Here is a 23,327-nt window from a genome sequence, read left to right as displayed (position 1 = left end):
TTTTTTCAGTTTTCCTGCCCACTGTTTTATTGTGTATACTTATCATGCATTTTGGCTCTATAGTTTTTGCTAGAATTTACAGCATGAATCTATTATAATATATTGTTTCTATTAATGCATGCTGGGCAGTCAAAATGGTTGAAAATGATATATTTGAATTGTTAATAGCAACTGCACTTTACATCATAACTGATTTGTGTTTTAAACTCTATTTTGCAGGGAACACATTTGAGGTATCAACATAGTGATGCAGAGTTGCAAAACTTTGCATTGCAAGCCATGGACATGCTCCATGGGAATTCGGTTATTGATGCACAAGCACAGGTCGCTGCTACCATTTATTTTTATCTTTTATTTTATATGTCTGTGGTAGAGCTGTACTTGATTGGTAAGGAGACTAATCTGTGGAATGTCAAGCTTTGTCAACTAAATAATTGACAAATATGTAGGATTAATTTTGTTGCTTGAATGCTTTCATGAGGATTATTTCTATGTCATTTGATTTTTTACACTATAATACAAACTTTAGGTGCAATTTCTGATTTTATAAAGACACAGAAAGGTTTATTTCTATTTTTTAAGAAACCTATTGGAACATTTGAGAAGACCTATGCAGTATATGAATTCTATTCTCACTATACTCCTATTTGACTGACATCAAGTTTCTTTTTTGGCATATCTGGCTAAATCAGAGGAAATCAGAATTTTCTTTATTTTCTTTTTCCTTTTTTGATTTCTACAGGCTTGTGTACTGTATATTCTTCGAGTTGGTATTGTAGAACAGATGAGTGAACCAACTCAGAAGGAGTTTATGATCCTTTTGGCAAAACAGGTTAGCCTTATCTTGCTAAAGATTTTTATAACCCCAATATAGTTCATTTTGTTTATCTTAGCTGCACATTATGTAGTGCAGAGAATTTATTGTGTGCAGTGAAGATGAGTTTTAAAAATTGTTTCAAGTTGATATTTTACTGCAACTGACGCCATAAGTGATTTTATATATAAAGTCAATGATAGTCAATTTTGCAAAACATCGATTGGCATGTTTGATATGGAGTGCATTAATTCTAATGACATGCTTTGCTACACAATGCAGCTTTGCCTTCCCGATACAAGCCCTTCGATGCTTGTAGTTACACTGCGGACTCTCTCCCATTTGTTGACCACTCTGGGTGAGGTTTGTCCTATCATAACTTTTCCCCAATTTTATATATATTAATGCATCCATGGATTATTTGTGAAATCTATTTTGTCATGTACTTCACAAAATCCATTGAATAGTGGAGCAGCGAATACATGTGTAATATTCTGTGGTAATTAACTATTGTGCCAATGAACTTTTTTGTCAGCGCCTCTTTTTATCGGTTAAATTATTTGAATATTACATGTAAAAACATAAGGATGGATGCAAATCTTAATTAAACTTACATGAAGGTGTGAGGCTTGGAGAAATGGTCTTGTTTATATTCCCGACTTTATACCTTTTTAATGCTACATTTTGCTGCTTGTTTTGAGAACTTCTTTTCTCTGGTGCAGGTTTCACTGGATTCAAAGGAGATTCTTGATAACTCTTTAGTTGAAACATTGTCAAACTCTTCACTACCTGTAAGTTTTCTTATTGTTTCACCTTGAATGAAACAAGATTTATTGGTTACTTTGTTATTGCACCACTTAATCACAAAGGTGTTTTCCCGCCTTTTGTGAGACAATTTTACGAGTTCCATTTCAGGTAAGCTGTCAGGAGTTGGAAACTTCTTTTTAAACTAGTTTTAGCCCTTTTGTGCCATCTGAGACATAAGAAATATTTGTGTGTTGTTTGAGATCATTAATACTAATTTAATACACACACTTTGATAAATGCAGGTAGCTTAGGAAAAATGGTTTCCAGATGAAATTTTCAAAAGAGGAAAGTGTATGCATAGGTCAAGTTAAATCTATTTTGGGGATAGGGAATGTGATCCCTTTTTTTAAAATTGGTAATAGAGTACTAAAAGGAACATAAATATAAATAACAGTAGTAGATCAGCAGTCAAACAATAGCAGCAGTTCTAAAACTAGAACAGTTATCATAATGGCCATATACAGCCCACATGAGCCTAGCCAATCTACCAATGAAATAGATTACATATTGCAACTCTCACTAGGATATCCATGTCCAACCAATAGGTTGATGAATTTCAGATATTAAATCATTGGATCTAACAACTGCTGCATCATTGTTGTATTTGTTTGTCTTTGAAATCCAGGTCTTCCAGCAAAGTCTCTTTGGAGTTCTTCTTGTCCTTGTTACATCTCCTGAAATTCCAGATAGGGCCTCTTGATTTTTTTATCACCTTCACTGACAAATGACCAATATCTGGCATTTTTGACTTCTGATTTGTTGAATTTAGTTTGACCCGTGTTAATCAGATCCTGGAAACAGTTTCTGTGGTTGCTTAAAATTTAGCATATGTCAATTTATTTTTAAGTTCACTGGTGTTTAATGGGAATATATCCATGCTTTGGAGTTTCTTTGGTGAAAAGAAATGAACAACATATGCAGTATTAAACCAGACAGCTTAATGATTTTTGTCTTAAACCCCCCTTTGAATGCTTGAAATGACATAAACCTGACATCACCTACAATCATGCATCGTATGTTCCCCTGGTTCCAGTTTATCTATATATGTTTCCAATCAATGTGTGGTTCCCACAATGAAGGCCTGATTGGGTACTCATTTACAAAGCAATGTAATTCACAGTGCACACTACTGAGGTTTAGCTAAACAGAGAAGACCACATGGGAAAAAAACCCCTTTCCAAAAGTGAGAGATGCAATTCAAAAAGAGAAAAAAAGGTACTAACGTGACTCAGATGAAGGATTCCAAGTGTCCCCCCATGTAATGAATCTATCATATATGTAATAGGAATATTCCCCCCTCCCCTGCCAGCTTCCCCTCTCCGCAAAGAGAGAGGATAAAGATAGAAATCCATCAATGAAGAAGTAGCTTCTGTGCCAATGATGAATGTCTACAGATAGAACATGATCCACTGCCTGCAAACTATATTTCTCCCCGTAGGAAGAAACAAAGCCATTGGATATAGGAGAAGCCACTCGCATGAACTGGATGAAATAAGAATCAATGCAAATTGTATGTGTGTCTGAAAACTGTTCAAATTCTGCTAGGTCCATGCTAGATAATGATGCCATAAACCAATCAGGTGCATGCCCTATCAATGTAGATGTGAAATTAAAACTCGGCAAAAGTTGAAGAACAGGAACCATGATAAAGATGAGTTGACAACACTGATGTGACTCTCAGGAAAGAGGAGATGAATGTCCTCAAAATAATCCTCCATATCTTTAACATAACACTCCATAGACAATTACGATGTGTCTGTAAGATATGATTCCTAAGAAATTGTGTCTGGAAGAACAATGTGCTGCTGCACTCAATCACTGGGGACTATGTATGAGGCAATGCCTATCGGATCAGGATAGAGGTTGAAGATGATTAATATGGTGTCTCATTGTGAAGAGTGAATACTGAGATACAAGTCTTTGATCCATCTGAGCATGTAAGGTCAGCAATCAACTCACAGATTGTAAGTGTACCACAATCATAGGGTATGTAATCTACATTTGCTCAAGGAATAAGGCAATCTGCTGTAAGATCCTTTGGGAATTGATAGGAATAAGGGTCTCCAAAGATCTCTCAAAGGTAAGTCCAATGTGTACATTCAATGCCAAATAAAGCGCACATAGTGTCATGATCTTCACTGGTCTAAAAAGATCTTATAACATTCCCATTGATGATCCTTCAAGCAATCCTACCTTTCCCTATGGCTGGTGTAGGAATGAGTCCATAAATATTAGAAAAAAATTTAAGCAACTTGAGATGTGTCAAGATGTTATGTTGCTAAGACTCAATGTGCCTTTTGTCAAGCGGGGAATAGGACGGAACAAAATATCTATGATATCTGATGAAATACTCAGATCCCAAGAATTTCAAAACATGTTTAGCACACCAAATATGATCCTCTCGAACAAATAGATCTATCCCAAGTGATAAAATGTCCAAGTAATCCAGCAGATGGTGAAAAAACAAAACTCAGAACAAAGAGTACCTGGAGCACAATCTGAGAAATATGATTGTGAATTTGTATAGACGACTCCAAGAGATTTCCAACAATGCAGGAAAGTTGAAAAAACAATGTTCATTTGCTCAAGTTATAGCTCCAGAAGCCCAAAAGGAACCTTGACTTTGGATGCTCCGAATGGAAAATTGACAAAGAATCTTAAAAATATTAAATGCTAGAAAGATGCTTGCCGCAACCAGCTATTTAACTATATATGATTTTCCCAATTTCAAGTTTGTATGACGAAGTTATGGGAAAAAAACCAACTGCTGCTCTTTGTATCTTACTGGTCAATCTGGTCAACCCTTTGTGCAAGTAAAAAAGTGATGACTGTTTAACTGTCACAAAATATTTTGAGAATATTCTCAATTGTTGGGGAAAGGATTCTGTTACTGGAATATGCCTTGGACTACCTGGAATATTTTGCTCTGCCAAAGTTCAAGATGGTCTCTAAAATTAGAGGGGCCACTAAATATAGTTGTTTAACCAAATCAAGGATCATCTAAAAGTCAGTGTGCTGAAGTAAGCGCCAGTCAAGCTTGCCGAGGTCTGATTGTGGGTACGAATGTACCAGACTGCAAAAAATTGATTCGACTTGTCTGTGTTGTAAGCACCAATCACAACTTAGACAGGTCTGATTGTGGGTACCAATGTACCATGCTGCAAAAACTTGATTTGACTTATTCTTTGTATAAATTCTTGAACATCCTGGCTTGAATTTTTAAAAACTTTCTATGCTCTACTACAAAAGCCAAGAGTCATCTGCAAGCAAAACACATATCACACAAAGGAGACCAAACAAAGATAATATGCTCTAAAGCAACCCTGGAATTCTTTATTGATTGCATAAACATTGAATTGGGACTAGCATTGCAATGCATCACAATGCATGAATGACTTGCTTTTATAGAAAGCAAGAGTGCTAACAATATCCAAAAGCTCACAGTTAGTAAAAATAGCTAACAAAAGCTAAGATATGCAAACTTAAGTGCATGATATGCACAATATGCAAATTGAAGCTTAGCTAGATTCTCTATCCTAGATTTAGGTTCAGTAAGTGAGGTTAAGTTAGAGCATGAATTTGCAAATATGTGCCTGATAATGCATACTAATATGCATGACAATATTCTTGAGCATGTGCACATTAATTAATACAACTAATTTGCATGCTCTAACACCCCACTGTAAGTGAAATTTATGGAGTCAAAAAATCTCGAAGCATGAGGAAAAGAATGGAGGAAATGGATTTGTTTTATCATTGCACAAATTTCTAGAAACCCTTGTTGAGAAATTTGGTTCAACAAACTTTTGTGAGGATGATAATGCTCTTGGATCTCTAGGAATTGGGAGGTAACAATGTTTTGGTTTCTGTGATGTCCTTGAGGAAAAATCTCACTTAATGGCTAGTTTACTGCAATTTCAATTTTTAAACAATAACGGATGCCACAATTCTAAATAAACTAATCAGAATGTGCACACACACCAACTGGAGCAAATAGACCAGATGGCAGTCAGAATGACTATGTGGGAAATAACAGTCATGTGAAGCATTGCTGATAAGATCAGGTAACATGCATTTGCAGCACAAATTTAGTTCTCTATGATAGACTGACAGTAATCCACGTAAGAAAAGTCCAAATGATTATTTGTGCAGATTCAAACTGGCAACACATTTAATGTGACCAATGAATCAATCGAACCACAGCAGGTCTGCTCAAATCGAGCTACAAGACAACAATTGACTCACTAAAAAGAAGCAATTCCGTCCACCATATCGTTTTGCTATCCAAAAGAATTTAGCACAGAATTGACGATGGTTTAGCAATCTAGCAAATGAATTCAAATCCTTCGTGCTGAAGGAGAAGTCCAATTTATATGCGCATGTCCCTAGCAAGCTACCGTGATTAGTGAACTCCAACGCTCAGGATGAGTACGCCTAGCCAAATCCAGTGAATCTTTATCACGTCGGGTCTGCTTCAAGAATTGGTGAATTACTTCTATTGCCACCCGATCAATACTACTAACCCGTGCCTACAGTATCTGTCACTAGCACTGCAAGAAGAAGCACGCCAAGCATATGGATGAGTATACAAAGAGAATAAGTGTATGGGGTTGTCGTCCCAACATGAACAGAAGGATGAACGTCCTTAACAAGACCAGAGCAAAAGTTACCTTCACAATTTGCAGAGTAGTTGAATGCCTTTCCAAAACACCTCCTCCACCCTATCATGCCATACGTGTCTGAATGGAAAGAGCAAGAGACGTAGGAGTTACGCTGCAGAACGGAACGACCAGCTGGGCGAGCGTTACATAGAGCCAGTGACGTGCTGACTCAAATGGTGAGTTACTGATGACAGGTGCCTGATAGGACCCATACGTAAGCCAAAAGAGACAAAACCGCAGCTATGGAGGGTGGTCAAAGTGAAATCAATAATTAAGTTAGGCTCCCCTCCGTAATACCATTCTTAACGACTTATGCTAGCTCATCGAAATGGTGAAACAAGCTAGCAATTTACTGAGAAGAAGAACTGGTTCAGGGAGACATGATAGTTTCTAGTAGGTTTGCTTCACTCAGATGTGAAATTTGAGCTTGGAATTTATAGGATTCACAGGTACTGCAGATCAGGAAATAAAATTATATTATCTTGTTTGAATCATGAGCAATACGCATGAAAGAAAAATTACAAAATATATTTTATTGTCGATCTCCTTTGTGGAAACACCATTTGGAAATATAAGTAGATGCTGTATTTGTGTAGGAAATCTACATCAGAGTGTTGGAGAACAAATGGTTAGGAAATAGTTTTCCAGATCAGCTGCACCTCTTCCTTGATTTCCAAGTTGTGTTTTCATTGGGGATCAGACTCTGAGGGTGACGTACTGGTCAAACAAAATTGTGTAGGTGTGAGAAATGTAAAGAAAGTCCATCATAGGCTTTTAGGGGAGGTAAATGCTCTTGGAAATCACCAATAAATTGCCACCTAGCTGCTGGAAAAACTCAAAAAGAATGGTATAACCTAGTGCATACTTAAGAAATGGAGGGAAACTGTGGGACCTTTTGACTCATTGCAACTGCAAAGAAAGGAGTTCAAAATGAATAATTAATAATAATGGTAATGTATACCCAATATTGTTTTTTGATCAGTAAAAGGCCAAAGGCCAAGGAATTTTATTAATCAAATTTTTTTTTTTTTCAATACCCCCTTTCAAAATGGGCACCAGTAAGAAAGAATGGAGGAAAGAAAACCTCCAGTCTGCCCCGTGACCAAGTCCACTCATGAAAATTACAGAATTTACAAAATTTAGTTATAGGGGCATTCCCCTATTTTCAGAAGTTAATGCTCTTAGGTTCCTTATTAGGCGATTGAAATTTTATTTTGTCAAAAATATCTTTCCCTTCAATTCCTAAGTTTGCAAGCTTGTTTGCTTTTGTGTTACCTTCCCTGTAATTGTGTTTGTAGCTGATGTTAAAATACTTTAGGAGACCCATGATTCCTTGTAACTTGGAATTTAAGCACCAATTGGGTTGATCCCGTTTTGATGGCATTAATTACAATTTGGAAATCTCCTTCGATCTCAAGGATTCTTATTCCAAGAGATTTGCTCGTAACCAAGCGTTTTGATAGGGATTCTAGGTCAGCAATATTATTTGTGGCCGTCCTTATAGCTTTTGCACATCTATCAATTATGGCTTTGTTCCCATTATGATTGACACCTCCAATACTCGCCGAACTAGGGTTACCACGAGAGGCCTAGTCAAAGTTTAGTTTATACCAATTTAGTTTTGTTGGTGTCAATGTGCAATTTTGTCTAGGCAATAATGGATCTTTTCTACCCTTACCATAATGACGGGGGATATTAAGATTATACCAATTATTCTAGAATTCATTATCCCATTGTAAAAAGATGTTTGAAGATCTAATCTGTCTAAGTCTATTATTTGTTACTTCTACAATGCTAGCTTTTATCTTATTGATTAGATTGTTGGATTCCATTTTTTTATCGCAAAAGATCCTATGGTTATGTTCCTTCCATAGTTCCCAGATTAAAATAAGGGGCTATTTTGGTTAAGGGGGAAAAGGTATTATTTTTGAAAGGAGAAGGCCAACTTTTGAAGAGATCAAAAGATTATTTGGAAGGGGAATGTAGAATTGTAGTTTCTTAAGTAGCCAAAACCAACAGGATTGCGCGAAAGGGAAGTTGAGCAAGATATGATATATAGTTTCTTCATGTGCTTCACATAAAACACATCTAGAGGGGCCTTTAAAGCCTATTTTCTTAAACCATTCAACAGTTAGGATACAATGTTGAAGTCTGACCCAGGTAAACATACCTACTTAAGGTTAACACAACTTATCCCAACATAAGTGGAGAGGAAGATTGGTTTGTTTCTAGTTCTGTTTTGAACTAAGGTTTGATATCCATCTTTAACCTTATAGTTACCAGTTTTAGAGCCTAACCAAATAGGAGAATTATCCGAGTTTTTGGGGTTAATGGTCTTGGAGGTTAGAAGGGTGGATAATTTTTTTTTCTTGTCAATTGTTAGTGGTGTTTTATCTGAAGATTTTCATTTCCATTCAAGACTTGGGTCTCCTTCAGGAAATTCCACATAGTTGTTTAAGGTTACTCCCCATAAGTTGGTAAGAGTGTTCTTGATATTTGGGGATATAACCACAGACAATAGAGAATAAGCACCCCAAGAATCTTCCTAGAATAGGGCTTTGTTTCCTAAACCAATGCCCCAAGGGATTATTTCTGTTATAATTCTCCTTCTTTCCATCATAAAGTGCCATACTTTGGAACCTTTTGGTGGATTGTAGATTTTGAAGATATTTATCTTGTCATTGGGATCCAAATGTTTGTTGTAAAGAATTTTAGCCCACTTGCTTTCTGAGTTTTGATACATCCTCCAAATCAGTTTGGCTATTGTAGCCTAGTTTTTCCATTTCAATCTCTTAATTTCCAAGTCTCAATTTTTGATAGGTTTTCAAATTTTATCCCAACTAATTAAAGCCATTTTTTAATTGTTGGAAATGCCTTGCAAAAAGAAATTCTTCATTTTTTTTTGTCTATGTCAGAGTTAGCCTTAACAGATAAGAGTAAACATGCCATTTGATACAAGGGTAGTGCAGAGAGGACCGCTTTTACCATTGTTAATTGACCAATAGTTTTGAGCCATTTATCTCTCTTGTTAACCATCTTTTGGTCAAATTTATTTAAAATAAATTCCCTAGCTTTTGAGGTTTTGTTGTCCTTATCAATTGGGATACCTAAATGTTTACAAGGAAAGGCTCTCATAGACCCAAAGAATTTCTAAGCCAAATACACTCTGAATTTTTCAGTTTCTCCTTGATAAAACACTTAAGAAAGCATGTTCTCGCCATTTTGGAAGGAAGAAACAAAGACACCAACGAAATAGCGAAATTTCACTATTTCGAGGATGACAGAGGATGCCATGCGATATGCTGATTTTCGCATTTTGGGTATATTGGAGCAAGGAGCTTGTGAAGTAGTGACTTTTTACAAAATCACATGTACTAGTAGAGGGTGACTACGAAGTGGCGACTTTTGCTATTTCAAGGACATTGTTGAATAAGCAGTGTGAAGTTGCGATATTCTGGGATTTCGGAAGGGGCAATAGAATGACCTTGTGAAAGTGTCAAAATAATTTATAAATATCTCAAAAGTTGAAATATGTCGTTTCAGTTGTCCCCAAAGTACAAGGCATTAATTACAAGTATGTTTGAGATGACAGACGGGCGAAGTAGAGAAGTTGCCACTTGTGCGAAATGTTTGAAGTCATGAATATGAATTAAATGGAGAATAGAAATGACAAGCTAATAGAGAAGCGATTTTTTGTTTGCAAAGTACTGTCTGAAGCTAATGAAGAATTCAGAGAGTGCAAACAAGTTGTATGGTGGCCTCTATGGATTTCAAAAGCCTTGAGCATTATGAACCAGCAACAAGGACAATTAGGAAACTAGACGGACTGCCATCACTGGCCATCACCAGATCATGCATTGAGGAGTCTTTTGGTTTGAGCACTCAAGCCCTTACTAAAATCGAAAGAGGGCAGCTCAGAATTGACTATGAAAGAATGATGAAGTTTAGATTTACATAAATTTCCTATTTCATGATGAGAGGTCAGAACAATAAGCTAATGCCAGTTGGGCATATGGGCCCTCATTCTGTGGACAAATTCATGGGTTTTTTCAAGAACACCTATTATGCATGGTCTTAGTTATTTGGAGAAGATTCAAAATATAAGATCGCTCCCGACTACATGTATATGTATATGAGGATTCAAAACCCTTATACTTGGAATTTGATTTTGCTAGTGAAATCAAGAGGTCATTTCTAACACAACTTGCCAGATGGAAGACAACAAAAACTTTAAAAAACTATTCTCTACTGTGTCATTTGCTCCTGTTTCAAAATGCTGGCCACTTTAGGGACTCCTTGAAAACCACAACCAATGACCAAGGTAGTCCGTTGCCCTTTTAGATGTGGTGTAGAGCCTAGGACAAGCATGGCAAGGATGGAGATTACAAAATATTTAGGGATGTGTTTGTTGTGCGGATCATTAGATTGCTTAGAGGATCAGTTACAAGAATACCCAAGCAGATCAATATTATGCGGAGACCAAAAGTGTATTTGCTTGACATAAATTATGAATTCGATTTTTTGGGGATTGGTTGTGTAAGCCAGACTTTACATTAATTAGATTATATGGGTCTAGGCAACCACCTCACAAATTACCCCAATTTCTATTGAGAGGGTAGGCTTTTTGGAATTCATGTGGCAACTGATATGGATAGAGAGGGAAATTGCATATCCTAGGAGAAAGGGGAATCATATGCCTTATTCTGTTAAGTTTGATGGTTTTATAATATGATATTCAATGATAAAAGAAGTGTACGAATATATTGTGAAAGACTTTTGGTTTCAGAATGACAAAGCAAGACAATATGACCCTGAAGGACATATAAAATCTTTCATTGCAAGGCATGATCATCAGTTCAACATGGAAGAAGTTATTATCCAAAATTGTGATGATATTCTTGAAACAATGCAAAGTTTGAAGAAATGTGGAATGTTATTAAAGATTGAGAATCAGAGGCTGAGGGAGGGACTTCCCCATTTTCATAAAGAGGTAGAGTTGGAAGCAATCATAGTTGACAAGTGCATCCAGGACTTTGACAAGTTGAATCAGGAACACTTGAAGCAAGAAAAGGGGATGGAAGTTGAACAACCACAACCTTCACCAACCAAAAAGAAGAGGAAGTTGATAATAAATGATTCAAATTCTTCTGCTTCAGAGCAACAAATTGATCCACTTGGAAGAAGCAGTACCTCCTTGGTTACTTATTATGATTCTAATGAAGGAGAAGGATCATAAGAGGTGGCTCATATCTTGAGGAGCTTGAAGGAAAGTACTGTGACTAAGGAGACCCAACCAGCCCCAGTGTTCCAAGAACAAGTGCATGGTTATCATGTGCAGACAAGGGAAAACGATGAACCAATAGACATAGAGGATGAGAGAGAGGCAATCCCTCAAAGATGTATTGAACGAGATGATTTCACAAAGGCTCATGAGTTTAAAGACTTTTGGATCAAGTAGAAGATGAAAGATTTTGACGAGAGAAAGAAGAAAAGGTTAGAGGGAGCAGATAAATCACAACATGCTGCCATAGTGCAGCAAATGATTAATGAACTACATTTGGATGACATCTCTTGCACATAAGAGGCTTATTGTGCCTGGGTTAACGCTCAAAGAATTGTTTTTGCTTGACCAAGTAAGAAAGCAAGAAGATGCTAGATTTGCTACTGAAATTGGAATACTTGAAAAGATAGAAGGGTTTGGGTTTGACCCCAAAACTGAGACTTTGGCCACTTGGGTGACATTAATAGACATTTCTAGAGGAACACAAGGTATGAGAGTAGTTCAGACAATTGATAACACCAGTCCATTAGTCTCTGCTACTGAATTAATGCACAGGGCAATGTTCAATAGAGCCCAGATGAAACACATGCGAGAAAAAATTGAAGAATTACAGATAAGAAAAATAGATATGAACAAGATAATAAACAAGATGTATACAAAGACTACGAGATTGGAAAGTGAACTCAGTAGTTTGAAAGTCCTTCCTGCACCAAATGCATTTGGAGTTTGCCAAGCAGCCTCTGTTGTTACAGTTGAAGAAACTAAATTTGAAGAGGTGAGAGAAAAAGATGTGCATAAAGAATGCACTTATAGGAATTTGGAAGAAATTTTGACTTTTAGGATGATGATGATGCTGGGAAAATGCGATGAGGTATATGAAGGGTTCCAGAATGTGAATTATATGCTTGACTTCTTCAAGAAAAACAAAGCCATGCTGTCTATATTAGAAAGAAAGTGGAAACCCTCCAGGTTTGAATTAGGTAGACTCTATGAGATCACAAAAGAGATCCTAATGCTCCCCCACAAATCAAAGGTATTGTTGATATGTTGGAAGCTATATCAAGGAATCTGGCATATATGGAACATGAACATCAGAAGATAGAACAAAAGATAGTAACCATTGCTTCTATAGAACATTGTGCCATACCTGCTCTAAGGGATAAAAAGGAAGAACTTAGAAGTTCAGAGAAACGAGATGGCAACACTACCTCAAAGAGCCGTGGCTCAATTCAGAGAAAAAATAAACTTTCAAGTGAATGAATTTCATATAGTGTTGGATAAGGTTATTACTTTAGAAAACAAATTCATTATTAAGTTCCAAATGGAAGTGCATGCTGCCACATGAAAGAAATGGTAGGACCTTCAGAAATTCATCCCAAGAGTTTCTCAATCTGTATGGCCTATGCTGTTCAGATTTTGAAATGGATAAAAGATTACATGACTGCTCCTGAATCAGCATAGGTGGAAGCATGGAGCAACGAGGAGGAAGAGGTCGCCATGGTTGAGTGACAGCATAAAGATTAATCATAGGCATTTAGTATATTTATTCTATGATTGATGAGATTAGTTAAAAGTTAGTTGCACTTCAAAGAGATAGGAAACTTTGTTGCACCCCTTCTTTTTCTATAAGAAAGGGTACCGAGATCTCATTAGAAAAGGTTATATAGATACATTTTTATACATACAAGTTTTTGGCAAATTTTCGGATATAGTTTCCTCTATGCAATATCACAAGACAAGCGGAAGTTTGGATGCAGTTTTAAGGTTTATGTAATTGATATTGTTTTGCTTTGTTCACTTTTTAATGGCAATATAAAGATACTTTCCTTTGATTCCCAATTTGGATATTTGGATGTTCAATAACTCATTGTCAATATTGTCCTTTTTAATTTTTTAATTTTTTTTTAATGGATTGAACTTAATATGCATCTTTGATTATCAAATATTACATGCAATGTGATGTTTGTCTAATTGGTCTGTACCACTGGGGTTAAAGTCATTTAGACTAGGGTTCATATTTTCAAGTTCTCTGTCCAGTAATTGATGGTGTGCATTCTGTCTTCACACTTTGATGATATTATGGTTGTAGGAATTAGACTCTATTTACGCAATCTTTATAAAGTTCTGGTCTTGCAAGTAGATCTATAGTTGCAATTGGTGAAGTTCTTTACCTGATTAATTGCATCACATTAAGTCACTTTTGTTATTTCCAATTATTTTCAAAGTTCACCATAAATACTTAATCTCGATTTCTCCTTGAAAGTTACTTGCCACTTTTGAGAGTATCATTTAAAATCTGCCATAGAAAGTATTAAAACCAGTTTGAAGAATTGATAGATGTACGGTACACCCGCGTGGGTGGCAGAGCCTAAAGTGTAGGGGATTTGATCGTTCAGTATCAATCCAAGTCGTTGGCCAAATTGTGTTGAATTACCCACCATTGAGTAGGCAAGACTCATAGGTTTTTAACCACCAATTTGAGGAACCGACATGGTCCTTTTTTATATCCTAGAATTTTACAAATTGCCGTTTTTACAGACGGGTCACTGTTTGAAAAGAAGATTTCTAATTTATTTTTGTTTACCTATTGACTTGATGCTTTCATATATTGCTGAAGGATTTCTTTGTAATTTAGAGCTTCTTTGGTGGATTTAATTGGTAAAATGGTATCGCCTGCAAATTTTTGATGAGCTATGCTAGTTACACCCTCAGTTACTCTAACCCTGATTAATTTAGGCAAAGAGCTCTATTGAGATAGAAATGTAGGATTCACGCAAAGATATGAAGGAGCATCTTGTACCTGAGTTTTAGAGGCAGTATCCAGAAGAAACTACAAATGAAAACCAAACTGCTTTTGAGAATCAGAGGGAGTATCAAAAGGAAATTCAAAATAATAACAACCAAAAGGGACCACTTTGGCCAAAAAGATGATTGAGGAAGCTGAAAATTAGGTAACGCAAAGGGACCTTTAGAGAGAGTTAAGAGATCCAATAGGATCTCAAGTTATGTTGCCTTAATGAGTGACATCATTAATTGAAAACCTACTAGTGTAATAGAAGCTCTCAAGCATCAAGTATGAAAAGATGCTATAACAGAGGAGTATTAATCCATTTTGAAAAATGATGTATGGGATATAGTACCTAGACCTAAAGAGAAATTTGTTGTCTCTTCCAAATGATTCTTCAAAATCAAACATGTTGCAGATGGCAATATAGAGAAACACAAAGCACGTCTTCTTGCAAGAGGGTTCTCACAAAAGGAAGGTATTAATTATGAAGAGACATTTGCACTTGTTGCCCGATATATTTCTACTAGAGCAATCATAGCTATTGCAACAGCTATAGGTTGAAAGATCCACCGAATGGATGTGAAAATTGTATTCTTGAATGAGACTATTGAAAAAGTCTATCTAGAACAACTCAAAGGTTTTATGATTCATAATGCAGTTTCACATCTATGCAAATTGAAGAATGCCCTATATGGACTTAAACAGGTTCCTTAAGCATGGTATGAAAGGATCAACAACTATCTTATGGGACAAGGGTTTACAAAGAATGACACAGACCCAAATCTCTATTTTAAAATTATTAAATGTAACATGTTAATACTAATCTTATATGTTGACGACCTACTCATTATAGCGGAAGATAACCTTACCGTCTAATGTAAGAAGGATTTAGCCTTAGAATTCGACATGAAGGTCTTGGGCATTTTACACTACTTCCTTGGCTTGGAAGTCTGACATAAATCTGATGGTATTCTTTTGAATCATGGGAAGTATACTATTGATATTATGAAGAGATTTGGGATGTTAAATTGTAGATCGATTTCTACACCCATGGAAATCAATTTACATAAGGTGAAAGAATCGGCATTAGGCTCTACATTTGCAGATCCTACTCTTTATAGATAGATAATTGGATCATTGATGTACTTGGTTATTACTCAACTAGATATTTGTTATGCAGTGAACGCTTTGAACCAGTTTTTGTGTAAACCACAAGAGATACACCTTGTTACTGCCAAACATATATTGAGATACCTTCAAGGTACTATTGGATATGGTCATAAATATGAAAATGTTGACCTAGATCTATATGGATAGTTTGATTTAGATTGTGCTGGAAGTGTAACTGATCGAAAAAACACATCAGGATGTTGCTTCAGTATAGGATCAGCTACGATTTCTTGGATAAGTAGGAAACGGTCTTTAGTGGCACAAAGTTCAACAAAAGTCAAATACAATGCAACCTCTATGGGAGCAAGAGAAGCAATATGGTTTCAGAAGTTAATTGTGGGACTATTTGGTGAGCTCTTGAAACCTACTACCATCCACTACGATAATCAGAGTTGTATCAAGCTCTTAGTGAATGTAGTGTTTTATGATCGTTGAAAGCATATAGAGATTCCTTACCACTATGTGAGAGATATGGTAGAAATGAATGTGATCTAGTTGGAGTATATTAGTACAAGCGACCAAACAACAACCATTCTCACCAAGTCTCTCTCCAAAGTTAAAACTGAACACTTTAGGAAGAAACTTGGTATGGTTGCAATATTAGTTATTAAGTCTCAAAATTGTTCATATATATATAAGTTGTTTTATGTGTAAACTCTTTTGTCATATGTGTGACTATGACTCTATGGCCCTCTTGTTACATTATTGAAAGGTGATAATCTTTCAGATAATATACACTTGTATCTAACATTGGAATGTGACGAGTTTACAATGATTAGTGCTCTATCATGTGACTTGATATTTGTCACAAATCATTATGTTCTTTATTAGATAAAATCATGGTTGATATGCCAAGATTTGTTATGGTAGACATCATGAGATGGGATGTTAGTGCACATACCATAACTTGTATATAAATATTTAAGAAGAATATCATGTGACTTGATATTCTTGAGCATATTATATCCTTCTATATCACGAGTTAGGTGATATCTCTTTTCACAATAGATGAGCATATTGTGATGTGTATATAGTTGGTTAGATTCTTTATCTTCGCTAGTTAAGAGGGAGTGTTGATGAATAACTTTGTTCAGATAAATTAGATGCTATTAAGTCACTTGATCTGCTACTAACATGCATATATATACTAATTCATATTTGTTTGTCTTAATACATATACACATATATTATGCACATCACTATATTGTCATCCTATATATCTGTTATCCAATATCCAAGAATATAAATGATCTGATTCCGCAGATTCCTTCTTGTTCTTTTAATGATCACCTTATATAGTAACCAAGTCATGATCGGGTTATGTGCATATATCTCTGATTTAAGTCTGATTATTATGTGCAGATCAGCAACTTTTAGAGAGGTTTGTTTAAACAAATTAAAAGATAACACATATTGGTAATCGGTCCAAATTTGTTTTACAAACCATTGGTAATGAAGAGACATGTATTGTGTGGACTTGTCTCCTCTTTGAGGAGACACGCCCACCCAATACATGTCCCTTTCATATCATATATATAACCATTCCCACTCAGGCCTAAGGCATCAAAATTGATAAATGCTCAGCCCCACATTGAGTTCTGCAATCAGAATTATATATTCAGTATTTACAAATATTGAATATACTTCACATTTGAGAATGATTAAAACCTTCACATTCAGATCTAGATCTGCAACTGTCAAATCAGAGATTAGTAGTCATTCAATTCTGAAAATAAAAGGCATCGAATCTGATATAAATTTATTTACATTTACATGGTATCAGAGCCTTGCTAGGAAGATCCGATTAAATTTGAGATATCAGATTATGCTCTCTTGATATTGCAGTCACATCACATTCTTCAAAAATGTCAAACATGATCAGTTTTGAGGATCATCTTAAATGTGCAAACAACTTCACATTATGGAAGTTAAGAATCATGATGATACTTCAACTCCTGCTGCAAGCAGTCTGCATGTTATGTTGGAAAGGGTTCAATTACAGCTCTCAAAAATTCGTTTGCAGAGGCTTGCAGGGTTCTTGTCCACTCTCCCACTGCTATTTTTTTCACTTTCTATAAGATTACTTGGAGAGTGCAGTTTTAGCATGTGTGTTTGGGTTATCCAACTTTAGGGCTTTGAAAACATTTATTCTGGTTGTGCCTTAAATTATTGATTTATTTAGGGTATAAAACTCTTAAAGTATACAATCCCTAATTTCCAGAAATTGTTTCTGTTAAAATTCATTTACACATGCATAATATGAATATTTTTTTTCTTGGTTAGTAATGATTGGATATGTTGTGGACTTGTTAAAGCTTAATTTTTTTATTGAAATAGTTTCATGTTATCAGTTTGATCCTTCACCATATTTATAACATTGTATAAGGCAAAGCTTGCCGAATATGAACGCTGAAACATCTAATTTGTGCAGGTTCGGGTAGAAGCTGCGTTAACACTGCGTACTTTAGCTGAAGTGGACCCAAGTTGTGTTGGTGGTTTGATTTCATATGGTGTAACAACTTTGCATGCCTTGCGTGAGACTGTTGCTATTGAAAAGGTGCATTTGATATTATATGGTGCAGGACAGTATTTTATGATAGAAGCTCTTTTATTCTTCTTGTTGGCTAACTTTTTCTTTCTGCAATGACATGCTAGATGCCACTTCTGTAGTATTTTCTTTAACAAAACTCTTATGTTCTACATAATGTTTGTACTAAAAAATGCTAACAATCTCTTTAACTCAGGAAGTTATTTTCTGTTTGAAATGAGCCTAACGGAAATATGAAAATTCTCTACAGTCTATATGGAATATATGTTTTTTTTAACAAGTCTTTGCAAAATATCACTATCATATTTCAAACAAGCACTGAATTGTGAAAGAGCACAATATTCTATAAAATAATGATGCCAACCAAAATTCTTTTTCACCTTTCAAAAAATACTTAGCATCCATTAGTGAAACAGTGGTTGTGGATGACATGAGTAATGCTTTTAATGTAAGTGAATCAGAAGTTATCTTGTGTATCCAGTCTAATCACCTTGAGAAAGATGAACAAAGGAATGGGATATTCAAGATATGTAGAGATGAGATACAACATAGTGAAGAAATGTAGAAGAACAAGTAGATGTCATGAAACCCTAAAACTTGCTGGTTTGGATTCTGGTTCAACATTCAATCAAAAATTTTTTCGGGCTGGGTTCGGGTTCGTTTTGGGTTCGTCTGTACAAGAATTTAAAAAAAATAAAATAAAAAAATACATACATACATACATACATATGCTTGCAGCAAACCAGTTCATACATAGTATGCTAATCTAAAGAAATTTAGCAAATTCAACCACCACATATATTAATGGTTTTGTTTGAATGGCATGACAAAACGTCAAAATACACTACCATATGAATATTTCAATTCAAAAACTTTACAACAACAATGTCAACATTACTAATCAGTAATCAGTAATCAGTCATAGACTCAATCAAATATCAATGTATCATCAAAAATCATCAAAGAATTCATCATCGTTAGGTAATTGCTGATTAGAAGCACAATTAGTGCCACTAGCATCAGCAGTCTCAGCCATAGTCTCAGTCGTAGCCTCAGGATCAACTCCATCAATACTATGTATCTCAGGATCACCATCTTCAATTGCAAGTGCATTAAAGTGTACTTCCAATTCCGTGGCCTCTGGTTCGACATCCCATTGTTTTGCCTCTCCCTTTTTGTATGTATTCTCTTTGTGAGTTCTGAGCCTCAAGTTGAAATGCACAAACACCAAGTTATCTGCTTTCTTGGAGTTTAGTCGATTGTGTTTTATTGAGTGGATGAAGGAGTATGTGCTCCAATTCCTCTTAGATAATGATGAACTAGCAACCTATCAAGATTTGCAAATTTACCAACAAGAAACTAGAAATTAGAATCTTAAGATTAAGAAATTTACCTATGATAAAATTTTGATGGCAATGGGTTGCAAGTGTTGGTAATTTTATCCATGGAAGTACCACCATTTATGAGCATCAACATTATTCTTTTCTTCAAGAGCGTCAAGACTACAATCATCGGTGCTCGCAAAACTCATAAATTCAGACCTCACTACAGGCCGTAGGTGCTTAGGAAAGAGTCTTCGAAGGGCTGTCTTGTACCCTTGAGCAACTTCAAGATCTCTATATGGGGGAACTCTAGTGGTACTTCCCTTGAGGACCGATTGGCTATAGAACTTGAGGTTCAATGCAAAGGCAAGTAGATACAAAGGGGTAGTCATTTTGTTCCATCTCTCTACCATGATTATCTGTAGCTCCTTGAAGAACATTTCATCATGATCTTGCTCTTTCTCATTTATGATATTTCTAATGTCCTCAATCATGGAGTCAATGCAATCATATACTTGACCCAAGCAAGGTCTATCCATGTCAGTGTAATGATTTGGTCTTAATATGATCAAAATGAGTTAAATCTTGACTTGAGATATTTTGTCAAACACTTCGAATGTAATCTTGGTATTAAGTTCTGATACCACTGTATTATTTTGGCCATTAATTTGACTAAAGAAATCAAGTCTGACCCTTAGAATTTAATCAAATAGTTGGTGTGCAAACTAAATAATGAACCTGTTGATACTATTGTTGCGATTATTGCATCACATTTAGGTGAATAATTATTCCCCACATAATAACACATCATTTCTAAATCATTTACAATAGCAGTAATCTCAAAGAAAAGACTAAGTTGTATTAAATGTGCAGTCACAGTTCAATTAATAACAGATTAGCTTTCTTTCAAATATGCAAGAAGACTACAAGTATGGACTCAAGTATTTCTATTAAAGTGGAAATAGTGTACACACCCCCACTTAAGTTTTTAAACACAAAGAATGATAACTGAAACCTAGTTAGTCGTAGACAGTTGGAAGTTTGTGCTGTGGTCCATGACATGCCTCCAATGGCTACAGTTTTGGAACTATCAACTCCCAAATGCTCCAACACTCATCGTGATTTATTGGTATCAACTTTAGTGGAATGTCTATAACTCGTGACCTCTCTGGAAGTGTAGATGCATATGCCGTAACCAATATTCCAGCTGCTAACACTGTTGTACCTTATGCTCCTTGCAAATTATGATGTGTACACGCTGACTGTAATACACATTGCTGGAGGTGACCCGACTCAAGAAATTCCTCTCAACCAACTATATGCTTACATCCCTCTGCTATGCTGATGAATTATGGATGTCCAATTTGCCTGTCCAACTTTTGAACTTGTCATATACCAATGCTCGGCTTTAGGAATTATCAACTTCAACTGTTTTTACCTTACTAATTGCCGTCAATCTTCAGAAAACCTTCTTTACTAATTTGTATCTGTTGTTGTTAACTCTAGTCTGAAAGCTTAAGGTGAGTTACTGGGTTTGCGTCTAGCCTCACTAAATTTACTTAAGGGGTATCGCCCTTAGGAAGTATCCAGTTACAATAAGCAACCTTTTAGGATTTGTTTAATAACATATATTCATTGTTACAATCCCAATGCAAATGCTTTCCTTTATAACTTCGAAATGAGGATAGGCTCAAACAACTTAGCAATGTGGGATAAAAGACTATTTCATCTTTTAGTCACTTAAGTAACTTTATAACATTAAAATAAATCACTTAAGTCACTTGAAGTTTAATATTTCTTGAAATACTTGTCTAATTGTCGTGCTGTTTGAAATAGTAATCTCTTCTCATTCCCCATGTGACCAAATACACTTCCTAAAAATAGAAATGGTCCATCTCTATTACCCGTGATTTACTATACATAGTAAGTATGGCAAATGGAGTCCAAATGACATCTAACGAAGGTCAAATCCATAAACCATTAAATGTTGGAGATGAATCAATTCTCAGAAGACCTTATAACCATCCTCATTAACCTACGGGGATCCAATATTAGGCTAATCTTTGAAATTCTGATGCAGGCAACCAATGGGGACATTACAATCCTCCCTTCTCGAGATTGCTCGCCCTCAAGCAATCCAGCAATAATGGTGAACTCCAACCTCCACCTGGATTCCAAATGAAGTAGTTCGTGACACCCCTATTAACATTGAACCAATTTCATACCACTAACATCATCATAACCAACAACAAAACTTGCAGTATGGCACTGAAAACTTGTGCTAATGATGTAGGAGCTAGAATATCACCAAAATAATTCCCCACAAGAAATATTCTCATCCTGGTGCTCACCCATATAATATAAACTGGACTGGAATTTTGATCAACAATCCCTTGAAGAGGCATAGCTACAAGAGAACCATATGCAGTTATGCGAACTGTATCAACCATAGGTGTTGCCACGTCAAAATGTGTGGACACAGGTACATTACTAATTGCTGTAACACAAAACTGAATTTTTTACAAATGGTGAAAACTGAACCCAACTCCACTCAGGTTAATGATCAACATCAACCTCAAACAACGGATTGTCATAAGGCAATGTTGCATCCATGTCAAACGTAGGACTATTTATGAAGTGAATATCAACACTTGGTTGATCGATAGTTTAACATGACTCTATCACTACATCACTCACCTCATTAACAATAACAAGTGTTCTACCATTAGAGCACACATATACCACCGCAACTTCTCATTGGATGGCTCAACCGACACAAAAGTGGCTGCTGATATGACAGTATCCTCGCATGCTCCTATTCCCACTATCACTGCATGAACATCAAATACATGATCCGGGGAACTCATGCTAACAACAGCATCATCTGACTTACCCTGACATAAATCCTTATCACATTCCACCTCAATTGTGCCTAACTCATGCAGTGTCTCATATGAAAAGTCACGCAAATTTGAAGCCGCAACTATATCATCACATACTGCTCTTAGAAAAAGTGATATCATTCTTTGCTCAAATCTTGGCTTTGAAACCAGTTGGGTCATTTGTTTGTGATTTTGATTCATCTCATTCACTAGCACATCCAACTATTTCACAATACCCTGTATCTTAGAATCTCCCTCCATTAGCGGAGAAGTACGGCATTTGTGGGTGTAATGAATACGAAACCTTCTGTCACCATCCATAACACTAAAAACCAAGTACTCTACCTGTGGGTCAAAAGAAAAGTGATGAGCACTGCTCATAGTGTAATGCCGATAAAAATTCCCAATCTCTGTCAAGGGCTCATCGTCATCAAATTAGAAATCAGAAGATGGCTCCAATCTCTGACTCTTGGGCAGGATCCTGGACAACCCTCTCAACTAGCCCAACCACAAAATCCCTATTGGGAAGTATTGTAGCCAAGGTCTCCACAATCTTCCTTACCAATCATCGAATAGCACAAGAGCCTCAAATGAGAGCACCCTCAGATATACTATATTAAACCTCCCACAAATCCAAGCTCTCAAGAAAATACTCCATGAATGACTCAGTATAGTAGAAATTATATGTGGAAGCATCAATCTGCTCCTCCGCAATCCACAACCCCCTCTCTGAAAATGTGACAATGCCAACTGTCCAGTGCTACCAGTTGTATGAAAAGAAGAAATAGATTCACTTCTAGTAGAAGGAAGCAAATCACCATGAGAGCTCGTCTCCATTGATGCTCTCGCCTCCTCTGTACATACTACACTCATATCCTGGGCGAATGTGTTCGCTACATCATCATGTCCCTCATCCTCAACCGTAGAAGCAAACTCACCACCTACCACAATATGTAATTGAATAGGGTCTGAAGTTGGTGTTTGACTGTACCCGTTCTAACTCCACGGTAACCTCACCCAACTGTGACTATGACTCCTGAAGAGCCAACTGAGT

The 23,327-nt window shown here is 36.1% G+C and overlaps 1 protein-coding gene across 8 annotated transcripts in view; it reads left to right on the top strand.

Moving 5' to 3' along the window:
- The window catches only part of SWEETIE (HEAT repeat-containing protein), a 314,166-nt gene that overhangs the window by 108,373 nt on the left and 182,466 nt on the right, over positions 1-23,327 (top strand). For all 8 annotated transcript variants that reach the window (XM_089806951.1, XM_089806947.1, XM_089806950.1 and 5 more), the window contains exons 8-12: positions 220-324; positions 743-832; positions 1,097-1,177; positions 1,537-1,605; positions 17,953-18,078. In XM_089806951.1, the coding sequence (XP_089663077.1) occupies positions 220-324; positions 743-832; positions 1,097-1,177; positions 1,537-1,605; positions 17,953-18,078 (471 nt within the window). The remainder of the gene's footprint in view (positions 1-219; positions 325-742; positions 833-1,096; positions 1,178-1,536; positions 1,606-17,952; positions 18,079-23,327) is intronic.

The sequence above is a fragment of the Cupressus sempervirens genome, chromosome 10, assembly GCF_028749045.1.
Source record: "Cupressus sempervirens isolate cs-2001-9-10 chromosome 10, ASM2874904v1, whole genome shotgun sequence".
NCBI classification, from domain to species: Eukaryota; Viridiplantae; Streptophyta; class Pinopsida; order Cupressales; family Cupressaceae; genus Cupressus; species Cupressus sempervirens.
Note: the sequence above shows the minus strand (reverse complement) of the source record. Positions and strands in the feature narration are given on the sequence as shown.